Source organism: Entelurus aequoreus, linkage group LG01 (assembly GCF_033978785.1).
Source record: "Entelurus aequoreus isolate RoL-2023_Sb linkage group LG01, RoL_Eaeq_v1.1, whole genome shotgun sequence".
NCBI classification, from domain to species: Eukaryota; Metazoa; Chordata; class Actinopteri; order Syngnathiformes; family Syngnathidae; genus Entelurus; species Entelurus aequoreus.
In genome coordinates, this window is record NC_084731.1 from 67,490,663 (window position 1) to 67,516,199 (window position 25,537).

General features: G+C 41.0%; 1 protein-coding gene across 1 annotated transcript; it reads right to left on the bottom strand.

Annotated features, from left to right (window-relative positions):
* Nucleotides 1-268: 268 nt before the first annotated feature.
* lhfpl5a (LHFPL tetraspan subfamily member 5a) lies at nucleotides 269-14,788 on the bottom strand. The gene is made up of 3 exons (XM_062056857.1): nucleotides 14,386-14,788; nucleotides 358-594; nucleotides 269-297 (listed from the first exon to the last, which is right to left on the bottom strand). The coding sequence occupies exons 1-3, from the start codon at nucleotides 14,786-14,788 to the stop codon at nucleotides 287-289; spliced, it is 651 nt and encodes a 216-aa protein (XP_061912841.1). The 3' UTR covers nucleotides 269-286.
* Between the last annotated feature and the right edge of the window lie 10,749 nt (nucleotides 14,789-25,537).

A 25,537-nucleotide genomic window follows, 5' to 3' on the forward strand; every position in this document is an offset into this window, starting at 1 on the left:
AGTTGTTATGACTAAGTAGTCATTTTATGTTTATTTTGATCAATCACCACTGTCACTTCAGACTTGTTATGACTAAGTAGTAATTTCATGCTCATTCTGATCAATCATCACTGTTTAATCACAGCACTTCAGACTTTTTATTAGGTACACTGCAGAACATGTTTTGACGAGTAGTGATTTCCTCTTTATTCTGGTTGTTGTGCTCTTTTTTTTTTAACTCTCCTTGAGCCCAAAATGTCTTCCATTTGTTAGCGACTCCAATGAGCGGGTCAACTTCTCCGTGGTTTTAGGCCTGGTCTGCAGAGAAAGTTGTGACAATAAGTTTGCAGGTGAGGTGCGGCCCCTCCCTGCTGGTACCTTTCTCCTCCATCTGGAAGTCCTGGGGCAGCAGCTTGTCCTGCCTGCTGCCCAGGCTGAAGGCCAGGAAGGCCAGGATGAGTGAGTCCATGATGCTGATGATGGCCAGGATGTAGGCCCAGCGCACGCTGCAGTGGCCCAGGGAGTACTTGTCGGTCTGCTGGCCGCACATTCGCTTCACCTCGTCCGAGTCCCAGCCGTCGGGGTAGATCATGCAGCCTATCACCATGCAAGCGCCTGAAGACGCAGAGAAGGAATGAAACATTTATTTGAAGTGTTGGTGATGTCATTGATTTGTACTCAAATTCATCAATGATCACACATGCCCCAAGGAACATATCCATTCAGGTCTGACTCTTTTTACGCCCCACGATGGCACTAGCTGCATGTGGAGAATGCATGGTCAGCAACTATGTATGTTGCATGTTAGTTACAAAACATGACTAGACCAGGGCTTCTTCACCATGAAAAATGTTGGTTGTGGTCAAGGATGCGCCTATGGACGCTGCAGTGCTTCTCAAATGCTACATCTTCAGGAAGAAAAACATTAATCAATTCATCATTCATCTCGGATGGCGACGATTCCGCCTACAGGAGAGCGGTGGACCGGCTGGCGTCCTGGTGCAGCCTCAACAACCTGGAGCTGAACGCCCAGAAGACAGTGGAGATGATCTTGGACTTCAGGAAAGTCAAAGCCCCACCATCCCCCCTCACCCTGATTGACTCTCCCACCCCCTTGTGGACTCCTGTTTCTTGGGCACCACCATCACCCAGGACCTCAAGTGGGAGCCGACCATCAGCTCCCTCATCAAGAAGGCCCAGCAGAGGATGTACTTCCTGCGACAGCTGAGGAAACTGAAAGTGCCGACCGAGATGCTGGGGCAGTTCTACTCAGCCATCATCGAGTCCATCCTCACCTCCTCCGTCACCGTGTGGTTCCCCGGCGCCACAGTCCGGGATAAGCATGGACTGCAGTGATTGGCTGCAAGCTCCCATCCCTCCAGGACCTGTTCTCCTCCAGGACCAGGAGGCGTGTGGGTCGGATCACAGCTGACTCTTCCCACCCTGGACACAGCGTAGTCTCCTGCCCCTCAGGCAGGAGACTACGGTCCATCCAGACCCACACCTCCCGCCACCTGAACACTTTTTTCCCCTCGGCCATCAGACACACGAACAATAACGAGATCTGATAGCTCAGTTACAGCCCATTTTATTACCTATTCTGTGCTATGTGTTTTATGTTGCACCATTGCACCAATTAAAATTCCTAGTTTGTGAACCCGTTCTCAAACAATGGCAATAAAAACGATTCTGATTCTGATCTAGTCGTGAGCCACATTTTTAAATCATTCACAGAAAAGTAGACTTATCTTTGACCAAAATCTTCTTGTTTTGTCACCAGAAAAATGTCTACAGCTCAAGCATCTGCTTTTGTTGCCAGAAAAATGTTAACATTCCTGTATTTGTCAGCAGAAAGATGGCTCAAAATATCAGCTTGTGTTGCCCCAATGAGATGTTTTCAAAGATGTGTGGGAGAGATGGAATTGATGATCAATGATGTCCCAATCATCTTTTTTTTTTGCCTCTGATTCAGAATCAGAAGTTATTTTGTATTTGATAGTCATTTGATTTGGAATCTCCATGGCAGAAATACAAAGCCTCCCATATGAGGAAAAAACCTGTCAGTTTCTTACAGAATTTTCTTGGTCAGGTGACTTTGTTGTCAGCAGGAAGTGTGCGATGACTTTGTAAACACAGCAGATTCTTAGAATCCCATGTGAAAAGTGAAGAGAGAGGAGACTTTGAAGTATTTGCTGGGCCTCAGAGAGAGTTCCAGTTCATGAAGAACACTACTTCCATTCTACTATGGAAATAAAAGAAGCCAGAGGTGCTTTATTTGATTTTTTGACTTTTGTAAATGTTCAATTTGCAGATGTTTACTGAAATAAATAATTCAAAAAGATTCATCGCTCTTCCTTTTTGCTTTTATCAGTAATCGTTTCCAACCAGATCTTTTTTTGGCCACCCTGGGTGGGGTGCTGGGCCGGGGCACTATGGTAAGAAACACTTAACTCCTGAATGACAATTTCATGCTTCCGACATTGTGGGGACAGCAACTTGCACACAACCCTGACCTCAAACCAATCCAAAACTTTGGAGATGTGACCTCCTCATTGCTTCTTGTGGATGAATAGACACAAATCTTGCTCTTACTCCATTTTCATTGCAGGGCACTTTGTCAAAAACAATAGTTAGGGATGTGTTGATAATGCTAACCATAGTAAAACTTCCAAAGACTAGTATTACCGTTTTATTATATCGAAATAACGTGATTGATAACTGCACTTAAATAAACTCACAGACTGGCGCCAGCTCAATAGCTTAAATGCTAACATGAAAACAAGCGACATTAACGTCTTTCCCCATTAAGGAACGACATAACACAATCTAAACACATTGCTATCTGAGCAACTAAGATATTCCAGTGTGCATATTGAACTTACAAGCCGTGCTCTCTTCAAACAGTGTGATGGAGGACTACGAGACGGAGGTGTTTTTACGGTGCGTTCAAGGACAGCTGAGCAGAGTAGGATGACACTACGTCCGCCAGAAATAATAATGAATAATGGATTTAATAATAAATACTTAGCCATTAAAACAGATCAAATACAAAGATGAAAACATGAGTGAAGCATAAGAAACACAAAAAAGCAAAATAGTGGGTTTTCTAGTTATTTAAAAAACAATATTTGGTTCAAAGATTTTAGTGGTCTGTAGTAGTACTTTTTGAGCAAATTCAACAATACTTGTGGTATGAAATGTTCATGTCTTTACAGCCCTACTTTTCTGATTTTCTGCAGTAGATTTCTAAAATGTGGGTACATTATATACATCCTGTAAGGATTTTTCTACTACTAAAAAGAACCACTATATGATAATCCTTTCATATTTAGATATTTCAATATTCGGTAGTTTGCAGCCCCCCCCCCCCCCCTCATTACTGCAAAAAGCACACTTTTCCGTTTATATAAAACATTTTTATATTTTAATATCGACGTCAAGTTGTGCCTTTATTAGGAAAGCTGTTTTTGTACACTGAGTTTATGTAACTGAATTTTTTGCGTTTGAATTTTTAAAAATTTAACTATGCTGACATTTTAGTTGAATAAAAATGTGTGTGTAAAATTTCAGTGTGTAAAAATGTAATGTTAAAAAAAACGGCACTTAATTTTTATACACACAATTTTAAAACAGTGTACTTAAACAAACTAGATTGTTAAACACTAATTTTGATCATTTATCATCATTTTTTTTTCATTTCATTGAACTCCAATTCAATGAAATTGTCAGCAAACTTCGATGTAAAAAAAAAAAATTCAGTTCAAACGCAAAAAATTCCGTTACATAAATTAAGTATCCAAAAAAAGATTTTCATAATAAAGACACAAATTAACCTCCATATTTTAATACATCTTTCATTTAATTTGAGGCATATTTTTTTCTAAAACCGAATTCACAAATAAAAAATAGTTCAATACCTAGATTTTTTTTTGGTTCAAAATAACATTTTTAACACCATTAAAAGATGCATTTATAAACCTTCCAACTCAACTGGGATTGGGATTACATCCCAGGACCGCAGGCACCCACGCTGTGTGGAATATGTGGCGAGGCTGGACAATTCATCACATTTTCTCATGATTATAAAAATGTATTTATTGTTTAAAAAAACTAAACAATTAATGGGCCGTGCAGGCACATTTTGGCGCTAGTGACGTTGAAACAGATGAGGGGAGAATGAGTAAAAAAAATCACGTCTACTAAAAGTTTGGGATGAGTTGCTACTTTTTATACGACACAGCACTAGTATGTCTAATCACTAATCACTACACTCAACATAAAAATAGGGCATATTGGATTTCAGCGTTGATATAACCGCAGATGTAGTCACATCATTGACAATAAAAGGGGATTTGCTGATAAGTGCAGAATAATATCAGGGAAATTAACATAAATGTAAGTGAAATGTTGTCATTGTGAGGAGAATAAACATTTGTTTGGGAAAATAATTAAAGTTAAAGTTAAAGTACCAATGATTGTCACACACACACTAGGTGTGGTGAAATTTGTCCTCTGCATTTGACCCATCCCCTTGATCACCCCCTGGGAGGTGAGGGGAGCAGTGGGCAGCAGCGTAGCCGCGCCCGGGAATAATTTTTGGTGATTTAACCCCCAATTCCAACCCTTGATGCTGAGTGCCAAGCAAGGATGTGTCTGTTACCACTTATTCATCCCTGTGCTGAACTACATGTTTTATACATCTTTTATTTATTTATTACATTTGAGTATTTTAGGTGATGGATGTAACATCATGGATGTAACATCAATGTACAAACAATCATACACACACAACACATGTCATCTGTTGTGTTGTTGTGAACGACATCACGGATGTAACATCAATGTACAAACAATCATACACACACAACACATGTCATCTGTTGTGTTGTTGTGAACGACATCATGGATGTAACATCAATGTACAAACAATCATACACACACAACACATGTCATCTGTTGTGTTGTTGTGAACGACATCACGGATGTAACATCAATGTACAAACAATCATACACACACAACACATCTCATCTGTTGTGTTGGATGTAACATTATTTTTACAAACATCAGTCACAACTTGACAGGCTCACTTTTTTTGTTTTAACAGTCTCAAGTGAGTCGCCTCTTTACTCGCCTATTTGTTCTTAAGTGTGACAAGTTCCCTTACTTCTATTGTCTAATCTTACATTCATATCATATATAGATATAGATATAGATATAGATAGATGGATAGATAGATGGATAGATATAGATCAGACAGACATACATATAGCAAAATGAGCATACAGTATATACTCATTTCAAAATACTGCACACAATGGCAATGCTTTTGCTGCTACTGCAAGATGCCACAGATGGTGCCCTGGGGAGGGAGCGCATATTCCACCACCATGTAGACCTACAAACCTCGTTTCCATATCAGTTTGGAAATTATGTTAGATGTAAATATAAACGGAATACAATGATTTGCAAATCATTTTCAACCCATATTCAGTTGAATATGCTACAAAGACAACATATTTGATGTTCAAACTGATAAAAAATGTTTTTTTTGCAAATAATCATTAACTTTAGAATTTGATGCCAGCAACACGTGACAAAGAAGTTGGGAAAGGTGGCAATAAATACTGATAAAGTTGAGGAATGCTCATCAAACACTTATTTGGAACATCCCACAGGTGAACAGGCAAATTGGGAACAGGTGGGTGCCATGATTGGGTATAAAAGTAGATTCCATGAAATGCTCAGTCATTCACAAACAAGGATGGGGCGAGGGTCACCACTTTGTCAACAAATGCGTGAGCAAATTGTTGAACAGTTTAAGAAAAACCTTTCTCAACCAGCTATTGCAAGGAATTTAGGGATTTCACCATCTACGGTCCGTAATATCATCAAAGGGTTCAGAGAATCTGGAGAAATCACTGCACGTAAGCAGCTAAGCCCGTGACCTTCCATCCCTCAGGCTGTACTGCATCAACAAGCGACATCAGTGTGTAAAGGATATCACCACATGGGCTCAGGAACACTTCAGAAACCCACTGTCAGTAACTACAGTTGGTCGCTACATCTGTAAGTGCAAGTTAAAACTCTCCTATGCAAGGCGAAAACCGTTTATCAACAACACCCAGAAACGCCGTCGGCTTCGCTGGGCCTGAGCTCATCTAAGATGGACTGATACAAAGTGGAAAAGTGTTCTGTGGTCTGACGAGTCCACATTTCAAATTGTTTTTGGAAACTGTGGACGTCGTGTCCTCCGGACCAAAGAGGAAAAGAACCATCCAGATTGTTATAGGCGCAAAGTTGAAAAGCCAGCATCTGTGATGGTATGGGGGTGTATTAGTGCCCAAGACATGGCTAACTTACACATCTGTGAAGGCGCCATTAATGCTGAAAGGTACATACAGGTTTTGGAGCAACATATGTTGCCATCCAAGCAACGTTACCATGGACGCCCCTGCTTATTTCAGCAAGACAATGCCAAGCCACGTGTTACATCAACGTGGCTTCATAGTAAAAGAGTGCGGGTACTAGACTGGCCTGCCTGTAGTCCAGACCTGTCTCCCATTGAAAATGTGTGGCGCATTATGAAGCCTAAAATACCACAACGGAGACCCCCGGACTGTTGAACAACTTAAGCTGTACATCAAGCAAGAATGGGAAACAATTCCAACTGAGAAGCTTAAAAAATGTGTCTCCTCAGTTCCCAAACGTTTACTGAGTGTTGTTAAAAGGAAAGGCAATGTAACACAGTGGTGAACATGCCCTTTCCCAACTACTTTGGCACGTGTTGCAGCCATGAAATTCTAAGTTAATTATTATTTGCAAAAAAAAAAAAAAGTTTATGAGTTTGAACATCAAATATCTTGTCCCAGCTACAACTGGGTTCTATTAACACAAATACGACTGTATATACGACGGACACTGCCCTCCAAAATAGTCTCTCTATTTTTGATGAAATAACATTAGAGGAATTATTACAGCGTGTAAGTGGGATAAAACAAACAACATGTTTACTTGACCCACTTCCTGGGAAACGTATCAAGGAACTGTTTGTATTATTAGGTCCATCAGTGTTAAATATTATAAACTTATCACTTTCCTCCGGCACTGTTCCCTTAGCATTCAAAAAAGCGGTTATTCATCCTCTGCTCAAAAGACCTAACCTCGATCCTGACCTCATGGTAAACTACCGACCGGTCTCCCACCTTCCGTTTATTTCCAAAATTCTCGAAAAAACTGTTGCACAGCAGCTAAATGAACACTTAGTGACTAACAATCTCTGTGAACCTTTTCAATCCGGTTTCAGGGCAAATCACTCTACGGAGACAGCCCTCGCAAAAATGACTAATGATCTATTGCTAACGATGGATTCTGATGCGTCATCTATGTTGCTGCTTCTTGATCTTAGCGCCGCTTTCGATACCGTCGATCATAATATTTTATTAGAGCGTATCAAAACACGTATTGGTATGTCAGACTTAGCCTTGTCTTGGTTTAACTCTTATCTTACTGACAGGATGCAGTGCGTCTCCCATAACAATGTGACCTCGGACTATGTCAAGGTAACGTGCGGAGTTCCCCAGGGTTCGGTTCTTGGCCCTGCACTCTTTAGTATTTACATGCTGCCGCTGGGTGACATCATACGCAAGTACGGTGTTAGCTTTCACTGTTATGCTGATGACACTCAACTCTACATGCCCCTAAAGCTGACCAACACGCCGGACTGTAGTCAGCTGGAGGCGTGTCTTAATGAAATTAAACAATGGATGTCCGCTAACTTTTTGCAACTCAACGCTAAGAAAACGGAAATGCTGATTATCGGTCCTGCTAGACACCAACATCTATTTAATAATACCACCTTAACATTTGACAACCAAACAATTAAACAAGGAGACTCGGTAAAGAATCTGGGTATTATCTTCGACCCAACTCTCTCGTTTGAGTCACACATTAAGAGTGTTACTAAAACGGCCTTCTTTCATCTCCGTAATATCGCTAAAATTCGTTCCATCTTGTCCACTAGCGACGCTGAGATCATTATTCATGCGTTCGTTACGTCTCGTCTCGATTACTGTAACGTATTATTTTCGGGCCTCCCTATGTCTAGCATTAAAAGATTACAGTTGGTACAAAATGCGGCTGCAAGGCTTTTGACAAAAACAAGAAAGTTTGATCATATTACGCCTATACTGGCTCACTTGCACTGGCTTCCTGTGCACTTAAGATGCGACTTTAAGGTTTTACTACTTACGTATAAAATATTACACGGTTTAGCTCCAGCCTATCTCGCCGATTGTATTGTACCATATGTCCCGGCAAGAAATCTGCGTTCAAAGAACTCCGGCTTATTAGTGATTCCCAGAGCCAAAAAAAAGTCTGCGGGCTATAGAGCGTTTTCTATTCGGGCTCCAGTACTCTGGAATGCCCTCCCGGTAACAGTTAGAGATGCTACCTCAGTAGAAGCATTTAAGTCCCATCTTAAAACTCATTTGTATAATCTAGCCTTTAAATAGACCCCCCCTTTTTTAGACCAGTTGATCTGCCGTTTCTTTTCTTCTCTCCTCTTCTCCCCTGTCCCTTGCGAGGGGGAGTCGCATAGGTCCGGTGGCCATGGATGAAGTGCTGGCTGTCCAGAGCCGGGACCCCGGGTGGACCACTAGCCTGTGCATCGGTTGGGGACATCTCTGCGCTGCTGACCCGTCTCCGCTCGGGATGGTTTCCTGTTGGCCCCGCTGTGGACTGGACTCCCGCTGATGTGTTGGATCCACTGTGGACTGGACTTTCACAATGTTATGTCAGACCCACTCGACATCCGTTGCTTTCGGTCTCCCCTAGAGGGGGGGGGTTACCCACATATGCGGTCCTCTCCAAGGTTTCTCATAGTCATTCACCGACGTCCCACTGGGGTGAGTTTTTCCTTGCCCGTATGTGGGCTCTGTACCGAGGATGTCGTTGTGGCTTGTACAGCCCTTTGAGACACTTGTGATTTAGGGCTATATAAATAAACATTGATTGATTGATTGATTGATTTGTAGTGCATTCAATTGAATATGGGTTGAAAAGGATTTGCAAATATTGTATTCCGTTTGTATTTACATCTAACACAATTTCCCAACTCATATGGAAACAGGGTTTGTATTTGCCCCAAGTGACGAATATTTATTTAAACGCTTTAAGGTACCTCAGCAGTCCCCCCTTTTGTAAGCTTATGTTTTGACATTATGTAATTCCTCCGCGGGATAATAGGAATTTCTCTTCTGTAATCTGTTTGTGTTTTGTTCGTGTGTTTGATGTTCGGCTTTTCCGCCGGAATTGTGCCCTTATAATTGTAATTAAGGGTGTTTACCTGTGCAAATTACGGAATTAAGGGTGTTTACATATGCTTATTGGGGAAATAAGAGTGTGTTGATATGCAAATTATGATAGACACGCACACGCTATCCATTTGGCATTCAGCAACTTAAGAACAGCAGGTGGGAACGATTTGGCGGTTTAAGAACACGTCATGAATTTGAATGGACTCCTCTTAGGAAATCACTTAGGAAGAAAGATAAGAGGAAAAGTTAGGAACTTATTGCTGAATGGGGCCCAATGTACTCCAAAATTGTCCAAAAATGTATTACACTAATGTGTAAATGTGAAGATGTTTGCATTTAATGTACAAACAATGTATTACATTTTATTTGACACCAATCACACACTCTATGCTGGTCAAATAAGTGTAAAAGGTAAAAAACCTAATGAAAACAATTACAATGCAAAAACTGATTTTTTTGTTTTTGTTTTTTATATTGCTATTATTTACTTTTTTTATTATTGCTATTATTTGACTTGTGGTTTATTTGTTACTAATCTAGATTAAAAAAAAATTCAAAACTATTTAATTAAAATTTGTACAAAAAGTACTTTTGTTTTCAAAGTAATGAATCATTGTGTAATTAATCGTGATGACAATATTTATTAAAATAATCGTGATTTTTGTTGTTGTTGTTGTTGTTGTTGTTGTTGTTGTTGTTGTTGTTGCCTTAATCGTCCAGCCCTGTATGTGGGGACAGAGCAGGAAGCGTCTAGGAATGTGTTCGCGGTCTGTCTTTCATTTATTGACATTTTACATTTATTGACATTTTACATTTATTGACATTTTACATGCGCTTATTCACACACAAGGCGTGTGATCCGCATAAAGAGAAGGGCGGCTTGGGGCTTTTGTTTCCGGTTAGTTATTTGGAGAAGATTTTTTGGATCTTTTTCTAAACTTTAAGACCTTAGTGATATCATATTCATCCAACATCCAACTGAATATCATCATATTCATCCAACATCCACCTGAATGACATAATATTCATCCAACATCCAACTGAATGGCATCATATTCATCCAACATCCAACTGAATGACATCATATTCATCCAACATCCAACTGAATGACATCATATTCATCCAACTGAATGACATCCAATTCATCCAACATTCAACTAAATGACATCGTATTCATCCAACATCCAACTGAATGACATCATATTCATCCAACATCCAACTGAATGACATCATATACATCCAACTGAATGACATCCAATTCATCCAACATTCGACTAAATGACATCGTATTCATCCAACATCCAACTGAATGTCATCATATTCATCCAACATCCAACTGAATGTCAAGCTCACATTTGATGGATTACTAATGGGTACACACAGCTTTGATTAGGTCCACACACACACACACACACACACACACACACACACACACACACACACACACACACACACACACACACACACACACACACACACACACACACACACACACACACACACACACACACACACACACACACGCACGCATGTTTTTGTATTTCTTCTTACCTTCTTGCTAATAATCAAATGTAAACAATCAAATGCAGATACTTTTTCTTTTTCTTATGCCTTCTGATCTCTCTCTCTCTCTCTCTATGTCCACTACTTGATGTCCATATCCCCCCCCACACACACCCCTGATTGTAAATAATTCAATGTGATTATCTTATGTGATGACTGTATTATGATGATAGTATATATGATAGTATATGGGTCGTTTTTTTTATAGGGTGCCATTTGGACTTCATAACTTGTAAAAAATAAATAGTTGATTTACCAATATTTTTATGTTCTATTGTATACATGACATATGTAACTTGCTGAAAAACATATTGGTCGAACTCAGGCACCTAAATCATAGTATATTTAGCTATATTAATGAGAGGTGACACACGGGATATGTCCACTCTGTTAAGGACATATGCATAACAGCATACATGTGTTTTCAGTGCATGATTGCCTGTATAATGACTTTCCTATATGGATTGTATATCCCTCACTCTAAGCAGATATATTTTTAGAATACATACATTTTTAAATAGCATAAATAGCATTAACACTGTACTTTTAACACCAATGTATTTGCTGTATATGATATTTTGCAACAGCAGTGATGATTAACCAAGAATTATGAAAGAAACTGCTGTTGAATGCATAATAGCACTACATATACATTGTGATAAGTCAACATTACTATATACATGTCCACTCTGTTAGGTTGATGTCCACCGTGTTAGTTGAATGAGGCTAACACGGTGGACACTAACACGGTGGACATTTTGAGCTAAAGTTAGCCTTCAGCCTGCCTGTGTTAACATAACAGCTAGCATGGACTTGAATAATTGATAAGAAATCTATAATTTCACACAAACATGTTTTGAAAAATTTAAATTTGATTGATCTCCTTATTATTTAGGCCTAACAGAGTGGACACGTTATGTTCAACCACATTAAATTCACTTCATAAAAACATCAACATCAGATAGTAAGAGAGCTAAAAAACCACACAGCTTACCAGAGTTGAGTTTCCCGCCACTGGTGTGATGTTACCTGATGAGAATGATGTCACTGACAAATGTGGTTGTTTTCTTAAAGGGACAGTAACGCAACTTAACAGAGTGGACAGCGACCACAGGGACAGACATAGAACCTTATTTTTTTGTAATTCTTTTTACGATTTTGATAATATACACCATATGACTAAAGAGAGCTTGTCTATGATAATTATATCATAACAAAAAAAAATTAAAAATATATGTTTTTATTTGTTATTTTCTAGATTAAAGTTGAATAAACAGCACCAGGGACATGGCAAAATCGCATAATAGAACTTTAACAAAAGCTTTAAAAAATATATATTCTAATGTTTGAAGCCCATATCACTGTATTTATGATAGACAACAATTTACCATACACAAAGAAACTAATGGAATGAGCAATTGTAAATATTTTGAGAAAATATGACATGATTTATACTGGGGACGCAAAAGGCACCATATAAAAAAAATGACCCATATATCTGTATCATGAATCAATTTAAGTGGACCCCGACTTAAACAAGTTGAAAAACGTATTCGGGTGTTACCATTTAGTGGTCAATTGTACGGAATATGTACTTCACTGTGCAACCTACTAATAAAAGTCTCAATCAATCAATCAATTCTTGAGACCTGAGAAAAATGCCTCCCTCTTTAGGACCAGCCTTTATAGGTATATAAAGATTTGTGTTTACAACATTAATAATACATACATACTATGCAAATATAAAAAAGGTAGGCTTTTAGTAAAACAACATTTTTGATTGAATTTTTTGTTTGTAATTGGTTTTTAATCTCCATTATTTACTTCAAGTTATGTATGTCTCTTTATAATTATATATTTTTTTTTTCATTCATTTTGGCCGAAGGGGGCACATTTCAATTTCTTACTGGTTATTTCACATGTTGACCAAATGGGGAGCAATTTTAAAACCGACACACAGTCAATTTGAAAAATCTGTAACGACTTGGTCACATGGTTATGCGGAGGTCGTCCTCCCAAGATGCAGACGGAAAACTGCGGAGACAGTGCGCAGGTCGGAAATGATTTATTTGCATAAATCATGCAGGAAATGCAGGAAAAACGAAAGCATGCCGATAGCACGGGAGGCAAAGCTAAGGAGGCTAGCGCGGGAGTTAGCATAAAAACAGGAATCAAAAACTATAGCTGTCGTTAGCTGTTGCGTGATGCAAACAAGGAAGCCTGACTGATAGTGGAGAGAAAGGGTAATAAACAGCTCTCTGATTATTGCCCAGTAGCAGGTGACCGTCCCGAACACTAATCAGAGGCAGGTGAAACTAATCTGCAGCCATGGCAACTGAACCACAAACCCAGGGGTGCAGAAAACAGGACTGAGGTAGTCAAAACTAACAGAACAAAACATGACCGGGCAACGGATCATAACAAAATCCCTCATTTTGATAGATGTCACCACAAATGAGGGATTGTCAATTAGATGTTATTGATTTATGTCATCACTTGTTCACACCTCCTCATAAGGAAGATACTTTTCCTTCTTCATGTCTCAGGAAGGGTAAAAATACAACACACACACACACACACAAACAAAGGAGGACAAAAAACATGGTCAAAGGAGGACATAAAACATGGTCAAAGGAGGACATACAACATGGTCAAAGGAGGACATAAAACATGGTCAAAGGAGGGCATAAAACATGGTCAAAGGAGGACATACAACATGGTCAAAGGAGGACATACAACATGGTCAAAGGAGGGCATAAAACATGGTCAAAGGAGGACATACAACATGGTCAAAGGAGGACATACAACATGGTCAAAGGAGGACATACAACATGGTCAAAGAAGGACATACAACATGGTCAAAGGAGGACATAAAACATGGTCAAAGGAGGACATAAAACATGGTCAAAGGAGGACATACAACATGGTCAAAGGAGTACATAAAACATGGTCAAAGGAGGACATACAACATGGTCAAAGGAGGACATACAACATGGTCAAAGGAGGACATACAACATGGTCAAAGGAGGACAGGGGTGTCCAAAGTGGGTCTGGCCATTCGTGCCCCAAGGCTTTTTTTCCTAAAGGTTTTTTATTAAAATTGTGCAAAAGAAATTAAACATTAGCAAAAATGAAAAAAGTCAGAAACGTTAATATTGTTAACTACTGCACTTTGTCTTACCGTTTTAGGAAGCCTTTTTACAAAATGAAATGAATATATAAATGAAATATATCACTTCACATTTCACACATCTTTAGTATTTTCAGTATGCGGCCTAGTGTGGATAAAGTTTGGACACCCCTGGTATTTCCCATAAAATGTACTTTTTAGACACTACATTAGGTACGCTTGCACAATTTAGCGATAAGAAGTGTATTGAAACACTGTTGTTGGAGCTTCTATTAGCTTTCAGTCTTGTTTCTAATGCTTGCCTTTTAAGCTTAATTTGAGACGGTTCTTGTATTGGACGCCATGAAGTTGTGCAGGTGTACCTAATGTTGTGGCCTGTGCTTCAGGCGCCTACTGACTGGAGGCCAGCTGCATCCAGGCGCAGATCTTGTACACGCTGCCGGTGTTGCAGAAGAAGAAGAGACTGAAACACACAATGCTGCCCACCACCAGCAGCGTGGAGATGCCCACGAAGAACATGGCCGTCTTGAAGGCTCCGGACGGGATGGAGCCGAAGTCCAGGGCGCTCCCCTTGCAGATGAGCTCTGAGGTGAGTGCGTTGCCAATGCAGTAGTGGAAGAGGCCAAAGTAACCGGCCTGTGGCGTGTTGACGCTGTCCCCGATCCAGTAGGGCTGGATGAACACCACCACCGTGATCACGGCGAAGGTGATGGTAAAAACGGTCCAGAGTACACCCACGGCGCGGGCATTACGCACGTAGTTGGTGTGGTAAATCTTTGCCGCCTCTTTGGCCGGCAACATGGTGATCTAGCAGGTCCTCTTCAATGTAAGAAACTAGTTGAGTGGTATTACCAACACAGCAGACATCAGAATGTAACCTACTCCAGAAGGACTGCACCTCTAGAAATGTCCTTCATGAATGATTAATGGTAAACGGATCCTGCAGGCCTGCCAGGTGGTTGCTTAAAAGCTACTGCATTCACTTTCACTAGAGGTAAAAAAAACATATTTGAAGTAGCTCTCGTTATAATTAAGTGCAGTGTTTGTAGTGATGGGCAGGAAAAAGCTACATAATAATAATAATAATGGATTATATTTATATAGCGCTTTTCTAGACACTCAAAGTGCTTCACAGAGAAGTGAGAAGCCATCATTCATTCACACCTGGTGGTGGTAAGCTACTTTCGTAGCCACAGCTGCCCTGGGGTAGACTGACTAAAGCGTGGCTGCCAGTTTGCGCCTACGGCCCTCCGACCACCACCTATCATTCATCATTCATTCACCAGTGTGAGCGGCACCGGGGGCAAGGGTGAAGTCTCCTGCCCAAGGACGCAACGGCAGCGATTTGGATGGTAAGAGGCGGGGAGCGAACCTGCAACCCTCAGGTTGCATGTAGCTAAGCTACCTAGCTTAGCTACATTTTGCAGTTGCTTGAGAATGAGATATTTTTTAATGTTCTTTCTTAATCCATAATCATGTTTAAAGCAGCTAGTATTTCCCCATGTGAACTCTTTGGGTCTCTATCTTATGTCCCCTAGTAAACTCTTTGTCAACCTCGAAGGCTCCGTGGTGTCTGCGAAGGAGTACAGTATACTCCCTTATCTGTTTGGAACAACAGCTGTATTTCCTTCCTGGGCGGTAGGGGCTGTTTTTGCACTATATAAGTGGACTCTTTTTGTTTGGTTGCATTGTAAGGGACGGTCTCCTAAAGCTTTAGTAAAACTTGGACAAGTACTATTCTGTCTCGGTGGTCCTTTTTACTCAACATATATGTCGTCCAAAAGAACTTGGGAGTGACCAGTGTGTTTTATTCCCTGAGAGCAATGACAAACCAGCTGTCATCCTAAGGTTTGTAAACCGAAAACACAAGACCGCACTACTGAGCCAGGGGAGAAAGTTAAAGGGCTCAAACGTCTTTCTGAACGAGCACTTAACGAAGCACAACGCAGACATTGCAAAAAAGGCACGCCACCTCAGGAAGCAGGGGAAAATACAGAATACTTGGACCACAACTTGCAAGATCTTTGTGAAGTTGAACGGAATGAATGCAAAAGTGGTACTCATCAGAAGCATGGAGGAGTTAGACAAGTACCAGTAGGGAAGAGCCAAAGGGATAGGTGGGCTATTGGCATTCTGGTCTAACTGAACTAAGGTAACAACACACCATGTCACACAACAATATGACTTTCGCTACAATGGGTGACGACAGTCATCTAAATCAGCGGATAATGGACTATGAACAATTTACTGAATTTAACACATTGGATCACTATGAGCACAACACACTGGACTTGGAACTGGACATTGACCTAGATATACATTTATTTTCCAACATTAATAACTCTTGTAAATACTACACTACTGAACAGTATAATCACAACATCAAAGCAGACGGGAAGTTATCTATTATTCACATTAACAGTAGAAGTCTATATACAAACTTTAAATCCATTAAGAACTATTTGTACTCATCAAATCAAATCAAATCAACTTTATTTATAAAGCACATTTAAAATTTACCACAGGGGTAGCCAAAGTGCTGTACTATGGGCAGGTTAAAAATAATACGAGAACCGAGCAAACACAACACAACACAACACAAACACAACACGATAAAAAAATAAATAAATAAAATATAAAAACATAAAAACAGGTTCACAGCAGGTGTATTATGGGGCGCCATTGCAGGATGGATATCATTTAGTGTTAAAAGCCATGGAATAAAAGTATGTTTTTAAGAGAGATTTAAAAACAGGAAGAGAGGAGGCTTGTCTAACACTAAGAGGTAGGTCGTTCCAGAGCTTGGGAGCAGCAGCGGCGAAAGCTCTGTCACCTCTAAGCTTCAGCCTTGTGTCCGGGACCATCAGTAGCAGCTGATCGGCTGATCTTAGGGATCGGGTGGGGCAGTAAGGCTGAAGGAGGTCGGAGAGATATGTTGGCGCGAGGTTGTTTAGACATTTAAAAACAAATAAAAGGAGTTTAAAATTGATTCTGTAACGCACAGCACTCATTCTCACAACCATTCAATATCATAGCAATATCTGAAACCTGGTTCAACAAGGAAAGGGGAATGGACTTTGAGATGGATGGCTATAAACTTACTTATAAAAACAGAATTAACAAGGGTGGAGGAGGAGTAGCAATTTATGTGGATACAAATTTCAATTTCAAGATTGTAGAGGCTATGTCACAGGTGGTTGATAACCTTCTCGAATGCATTACAATTGAGATCTGCATGGAAAACAAAAACAATATGCTAATCAGTTGTGTATACAGGGCACCCGATTCAAGTATTGATACTTTTAAGGACTGGATGGGAGGCATGTTCTCAGGAATAGGTAATAAAAATATATTTATATGTGGAGATACTAACATAGACATATTGAAACATAGCAATCATAAAAGCACAGAGGATTTTATAAATACAATACACAGTATGTGCCTACTTCCTTCAATCACTAGACCCAGTAGAATTACATCTCACAGTGCCACTCTCATAGACAACATATTTACCAATGTAATTGATAACAAAACAAGTGGGTTATTAGTCTGCGATATTACCGACCACCTGCCAGTGTTTACGGTAATTGATTATGTTTATAAGAATAGGACAGATAAACAAAAAATATTTAGGCGAATAAAGACAGACAAATCAATTAATATGTTAATACAAGATCTAGTATCACTGAACTGGGATATGATTTATAATGAAAAAGATGTGGACGGTGCTTATAATATATTTTTGGAAATATTTAAGTCAAAGTATGATAAACATTGTCCAATCAAAGAATACAACAAAACAAGAGCATATGATAACTGCCCATGGTTAACGAAAGGTTTGCAAAATGCTTGTAAAAAGAAAAATGCATTATACAGGAATTCTAATAGACAGAGAACCAAAGAAGCTGAGGATAAATAAAAAAAATATAAAAATAAGTTAATCAGTATTATAAGGATAAGTAAGAAAGAATACTACAAGAATAAACTACAGCGTAATAAAGATAATATAAAAGGGATATGGAACATATTAAACAGTATAATAAGAGATGGTGTCAAACAAAACAGCTTACCTAAATATTTCAAAGAAGATGATATTGAAAATTACAATATGGAGGAGGTGGCAGATCGCTTCAATCACTTTTTTGTTAAAGTAGGCCCTGATCTAGAGAGTAAAATTATGGATCGAGGGGTGGAAGGAGAGCATATGGGGGATCTGGTGAAGAGAAATCCATGCTCAATGTTCCTTGAGAGAGTCGAAGAGAAGGAAATATTGGACATAGTAAAAAAACTGTAAAAATAAACAATCAACAGATTTTAATGATATTGACATGTCATTGGTCAAACTGGTCATTGAGGGGATTTCTAAGCCACTTACTCACATATGCAATTCATCATTTCAAACCGGTTCATTTCCAAATCAAATGAAAATAGCAAAGGTCATTACACTGTATAAAAATGGGAGCAAACACCTCTTCACAAACTACAGACCTGTCTCACTACTGCCTCAATTTTCAAAAATATTGGAGAAACTATTTAATAGCAGATTAGATTCATTCCTGGAAAAATATAATGTACTCTCAGAGAGTCAATATGGTTTTAGAACTAAAAGATCAACTTCTCAGGCATTGATGGAATCCATTGAAAGAATCACAGACGCAATTGATAATCATCAATATGCAATTGGCATCTTCATTGACCTCAGAAAAGCTTTTGACATTATCAATCACTATACATTGATTAATAAACTGGAGACAATTGGTATATGAGGTATGGCAATAGACTGGATAAAAAGCTATTTGGACAGACGGAAACAGTTTGTGAAGCTGGGAAACCATAGCTCAAATTGCTTGGACATTACTTGTGGAGTCCCCCAGGGGTCAGTATTGGGACCACAACTTTTTATACTGTACATAAATGATATTTGCCAAGTATCCAAGTTGCTGTCTATGGTACTTTTCGCAGATGACACTAAGGTATTTTGCTCTGGTGATGATCTAGATACATTACAAAAGAACATAAATGAAGAGTTGTATAAACTGAAATTATGGTTTGACTGGAACAAATTATCTTTGAATGTGAGCAAGACCAAATTTAGACTCTTTGGCAGGTTCAGGTTAAACACACAGTTAAAGATAGAAATTGATGGGGTGGCTATTGAGCAAGTGCACAAAATCAAATTCCTTGGAGTAACAATTGACGACAAGCTCAGATGGAAAGCACATATTACACATGTAAAATACAAAGTAGCAAGAAGTATAGCAGTCATAAACAAAGCAAAGCAGGTTCTGGATCATAAGTCACTCCACACTCTCTACTGTTCTTTAGTCTTGCCATACTTAAACTACTGTACTGAAGTCTGGGGTAACAATTACAAAAGTTTGTTACAGTCACTAATCATTTTACAAAAAAGAGCAGTAATGATCATATACAAGGTCGGCTATCTGGAACACACCAATCCACTATTTCTGCAGTCTAAATTATTAAAATTCACCGACATCGTCTCATATCAAACAGCAATAACTATGTACAGGGCTAGGAACCATTTGTTACCACTGAACATTCAAAACATGTTTAGTGAACGTAAAGGGGGGCATAGTTTGAGGAGAGAACTCAATTTTAAAATTCAGATGAGAAATTCCACCATGAAAAGTTTTCGCATTTCCATCACAGGTGTCAAGTTGTGGAACAATCTGAGCGAAGTACATAAGCAAAGTCCAAGCATCAATGTTTTTAAAAGAATGTACAAAAATATATTGTTCACAGGATATAGTGAACTGCACTAAGAGTCAGTAGTTTTGTATGTGTATGTATATGTATACCAGTGGCGTGCAGTCACTAGAGGCAGGGGAGGCGGGGCCTCACCTGCCATCATGGAAAGAAAAAAAAAAAGAAAAACAAAAAAATAATAATTAAATTGTTATATGTATCCAGTGATTATACTAAAGTTATTTTCCATTTAACTTCACCAGTTTTAGATTATTTTTATTTTTATTTTCACATTTGCCGTTCAAATACTGAGAAGAGACGGTGCGGTGATCAGCAGCCAGTTGAGGCACTTGTGCCTCACCATGGATTGCGACTCGGCTAACTGCTGGCCTGCTGTGCAGTGAGACCGTATTGCTATATGAATTATATTATACATTTCCATAGTTTAGCTAGCTGAGGTATATAATGTACAGTGTATTTTGTCAACAACTGTATGTGTGTAACGTATTTTTAGTGCTGAGCGATCATAAATCTGCTGCGGAGACACACTGTGTGAGGCTCGTATCATAACCCCGCCTCCTGGTGCCAAGCACCTCCGCCGCAGAATGCACCGCCCGACGGGAGCACCGCGGCCACACCAACCAAAGCCCACACCCAAACCCTCCACGTGCAAGACCGAATACACCCAAAAAAAGTAACTTAACAAGAAGCCAAAAAGTGCAAAAACAACAATGCTCGCGCTGCAGGAGCCGCGAACGACCGCAGGGACACAACATTAGGTACACCTGCACTGCAGGTTCATATGTTTGTAAATTTGACTGTGATGATGCAGTCGTGCCTCACCAGACATTAACCTCACCGCACGCCACTGATGTATACTATGTATACACGCTGTTGTGTCACATTCATAGTTACTTGTTAAATGTATGTTGTAGATATATATATATATATATATATATATATATATATATATATATATATATATATATATATATATATATATATATATATATATATATATATATATATATGTACATACTTATATATGTATATGTATTTATATAACATAAAATTTTTATATACTATTATTATTATTAAACATACAGTAAGTAATAAGAGGAGTGGGAGTACATAAATTTTTACTTTTTCTCACTCCTTATCGGATATGTTTACATTAATGTTTATTTTCATTATCATTTTTGCTTTTTATTATTACTATTATTATTATTATTGTTTTTGTTATTCATTCTTGAATGGCTTTTTTGTTGTTTTTTGCAAAATTTGTTTGTTTTTGTTTTGTCTACATATTCGAAATAAACATGAAAGAAAAAAAGAAAGAAAGAAAAAAGAAAGAAAGAGGAAGACTGGTCGCGCGCAACAAATTGGGGGCTTCGTCCGGGATGACACGTTGAGGATTGAACGTCTCTTACACTCTTCTGGACAGACTCGCCTGGCCAAAACATAAATAAAGGTAAGCAGAGCCTTTTGTAAAATCTGCATTAGGAGTCTGTCCTGAAGTCTGTAAGTCAAACACTGTTTTGGTCCACATGTATAGAGCAGAAATGTCTCACTTTAATTTCTCTGATGGTGCGCTCGGCTGGATGAGATCATACTTGTCAAATAGAGAACAGACTGTTCAATGTCACCTTACCTTAGCTGTTCAACGAGGCTCTATCTTTGGCCGATTTATGTTCAGTCTCTATGTAAAGGACTTACTTACAATCTGCCCAGGTGTTCATTTGAATCAGAATCAGAATCAGAATCGTTTTATTGCCATTGTTTGACAACGGGTTCACAAACTAGGAATTTTTCTTGGTGCAAACGTGCGACATAAAACACATATAACACATATTTGGTATAAAAAAGAGCTGTGACTGAGCTATCAGATAGACTTAGAAGGGATTCAAGGAATTCAAGGAGCTGCTGTTAGGAGTTATTGTTCATTTGCCTGATGGCTGAGGGGAAAAAAACTGTTCAGGTGGCGGGAGGTGTGGGTCTGGATGGAGCGTAGTCTCCTGCCTGAGGGGAGAGGGGAGAATAGCGTGTGTCCAGGGTGAGAAGAGTCAGCTGTGATCCGACCCACACGCCTCCTGGTCCTGGAGGAGAACAAGTCCTGGAGGGATGGGAGCTTGCAGCCAATCACCTTCTCAGCAGCACGTACGATGCGCTGCAGTCTATTCTTATCCTGGACTGTGGCGCCGGGGAACCACACTGTGATGTAGGAGGTCAGGATGGACTCTATGATGGCTGAGTAAAACTGCACCAGCATCTCTGTCGGCACCTTAAGTTTCCTCAGCTGCCGCAGGAAGTACATCCTCTGCTGGGCCTTCTTGATGAGGGAGCTGATGGTCAGCTCCCACTTGAGGTCCTGGCTGATGGTGGTGCCCAAGAAACGGAGGGAGTCCACAATGGGGACGGGGGTGGGAGAGTCAATCAGGGTGAGGGGGGATGGTGGGGCTGTGACTTTCCTGAAGTCCATGATTATCTCCACTGTTTTCTGGGCGTTCAGCTCCAGGTTGTTGAGGCTGCACCAGGACGTCAGCCGGTCCACCTCTCTCCTGTAGGCGGACTCATCGCCATTCGAGATGAGCCCGATGAGGGTGGTGTCATCCGCAAACTTGAGCAGTTTCACGGATTGGTGACTGGAGGTGCAGCAGTTTGTATACAGGGAGAAGAGCCAGGGGGAGAGTACACAGCCCTGAGGAGTACCAGTGTTTGTGGTTCGACTGTCCGAGACAATCTTCCCCAGCCGTACGTGCTGTCTTCGGTCTGTCAGGAAGTCATTAATCCAACTGCAGAGGGAGTTGGGCACGCTGAGCTGGTAGAGCTTGTCTCGTAGCAGTCCAGGGAGGATGGTGTTGAAGGCAGAGCTGAAGTCCACAAACAGGATCCTAGCGTAGGTTCCTGGGGAGTCCAGATGCTCCAGGATGAAGTGGAGGGCCAGGTTCACTGCATCATCCACAGACCTGTTGGCTCTGTAGGCGAACTGCAGTGGGTCCAGGAGGGGGGCGGTGATGTCCTTGAGGTGGGGCAGGACCAAGCGCTCAAAGGACTTCATGACCACAGACGCCAGCGCGACCGGCCTGTAGTCATTTAGTCCTGTAATCCATGCTTTCTTGGGGACAGGGACAATGGTAGAGGTCTTAAAGCAGGACGGCACGCGGCATAGCTCCAGAGAGGTGTTAAAAATGTCAGTGAAAACAGGAGCCAGCTGGTCCGCACAGTGTCTGAGAGTGGAGGGGGAGACACCATCCGGCCCGGGGGCCTTCCGCGTATTCAGCTTCAAGAACTGCCGGCGTAAATCCTCTTCTTTGATGGAGAGGGTCTTTACAGTCTTATGATGTTTTTGGAGTCCTTTGTGTCCTTTAACTCCTTTAATGATGTGCTGGCATTGGTGGGGAGGGTGATGGTGGGGGGAGCATGGCTTTGATGAGCTGAAGGCCGTTCATGATGACAGTAATGTGTGTTGAGGCCTTGAGCGAGAGTCCGGTCATTCAGGGCCTGGGGGGTTTTGGGCTTATAGTTCGTAAGGGCCCCTAGACCTCTGCAAACTGCCGCAGAATCATTGGAGTGGAACTGTTCCTGTAGACGATTAGAGTACACAGATTTAGCTTTCTCCACTTCCCTGGTGAAGTGGTACTTCGCTTCTCTGTATGTACTTCGGTCCCCGCTTCTCCACGCAGCCTCCTTCTTCTTGCGCAGCTGTCGGAGCTTGGGTGTGAACCAGGGCTTGTCGTTGTTATAACAAACCCTGGTGCGCGTTGGAATGATGCGCGCCTCATTGAACTGTATGTATGAGGTCACAGTGTCCGTATACTCGTCCAGATTGTTCGTGGCCGCTCCAATTGCCTCCCAGTCTGTCGTTTCCCAACAAGCACGCAACTCGTCCACAGACTCGGCGGTGAAACACTTAATGTTCCTCATAACAAGTTTAGCCAGTTTCAGTCTCTGTCTGTATGAAGGGATTAAGTGCACCATCATGTGATCTGATAGTCCAAGAGCAGCGTGCGGAACTGCATGAAAAGCCTTGCTCAGTGTAGTGTAGCAGTGATCCAGCGTGTTCTCCTCTCTGGTCGGGCATTTAATAAACTGTCTATACTTTGGTAATTCCTGGCTCAAATTTCCCTTGTTAAAGTCACCAAGCACGATAACAAGAGAGTCAGGAAAAGACCGTTCCACATGTAAGATCTGTCCTGCGAGCGCGCGCTGAGCGTCACGCACGTCCGCGCCGGGCGGGATGTAAACAGCCACGAGAATGAATGAAACAATCTCACGCGGTGAGTAAAAGGGCTTACAGTGGATGAAATAATATTCCAGAGAGGAAGAACAGTGTCTAAAAATGACAGTCACGTCTGTGCACCAGCTATTGTTGATAAAGAAGCATAGTCCCCCGCCTCTTTTTTTGCCAGAGAGCGCCGCGTCTCGGTCAGCGCGGAGGAGATGAAAGCCCTCCAGTTGAAGCGCGCTGTCCGGGACACTTGCGCTCAGCCAAGTCTCCGTGAAACACAACACACATGATGAGGAGAAGTCCTTGTTCCTTCTCATCAGCAACGCTAGCTCGTCCATCTTGTTGGCAAGTGAGCGGACGTTGGAGAGGAAGATGCCTGGTAGAGGCGTGCGTAATCCCCGTCCGCGAAGACGGACAAGTGCGCCCGCTCTCTTTCCTCGTCGATGCGGTTTCCCTCTTTGATCGCAGAATGGACCAAATCCGCAGCTGACGCTAAGATGACTGGTAACAAGTCCATAGGGATGGTGGATCTGATGTTCAGTAGCTCTTCACGGGTGTAAGAGCACCCGGAAACACAATTTATGTACAAAAACAAACAAAACAGGGCGCACGAAAGCACCGAGGCAGCCTTCATCGGCGCCATGATGATATATGTCCAAGCTAAATCCAAACAAGAAGCTGCAACAAAACTATCAGCAGCTCTGGCATCTCACTGGCTCAATGAATCCTGTTTACTATACCAAAAATACTAAAAAGACTGTTCTTCTCTGGTAAGTCAGCAGAGGGCCATCAACCGTCTGTAGTGGTTAATGGAGAGAGCGCAAGTTAAAAAAATCACAAATATCGTTAAATACAATCTGTCAAATTTCAATCATATAAGACCGTTCCTCACTTCCATCCATCCATCCATTTCCTACCGCTTGTCCCTTTCGGGGGCGCGGGGGGTGCTGGAGCCTATCTCAGGTGCATTCGGGCGGAAGGCGGGGTACACCCTGGACAAGTCACCACCTCATCACAGGGCCAACACATATAGACAACATTCACACACTAGGGACCATTTAGTGTTGCCAATCAGCCTATCCTCAGGTGCATGTCTTTGGAGGTGGGAGGGGCCTATTCCCAGGTGCATGTCTTTGGAGGTGGGAGGGGCCTATCCCCAGGTGCATGTCTTTGGAGGTGGGAGGAAGCCAGAGTACCCAGAGAGAACCCACACAGTCACGGGAGAACAAGCAAACTCCACAAACAGAAAGATCCTGAACCCGGGATTGAACTCAGGACCTTCGTATTGTGAGGCACATGCACTAACCCCTGCTCCACCGTGCTGCCCATTTCTCACTTCCAAGACGGCTAAAGTCTATATGCACGCCATGATATTCTCACATATAAATTATTGTTTCACAACTTGCACACACACAACAGAAACTGCACTAAAACCCATCAAGTCTCTATTCAAAAGGGAAGTTAAAATCCCTGACAGGAAACCAATGCATTTCCACAATTGTATTATTGTAAAAAAAAAATTAACATTCTTGATCTGGATAGCTAGCACATCTTTATGGATGCTTGTCTCATCTACAAAGTTTTAAACCTCTACCATTACATACATTCATTCAGAG

Bases quoted from the DNA above. Each gene is read 5' to 3' on its own strand.
- lhfpl5a (XM_062056857.1), bottom strand. From the start codon at position 14,788: ATGTTGCCGGCCAAAGAGGCGGCAAAGATTTACCACACCAACTACGTG. The intron at 595-14,385 runs GTCAGTAGGCGC...CTGCGTCTTCAG, and splicing joins CTGGATGCAGCTGGCCTCCA to GCGCTTGCATGGTGATAGGC.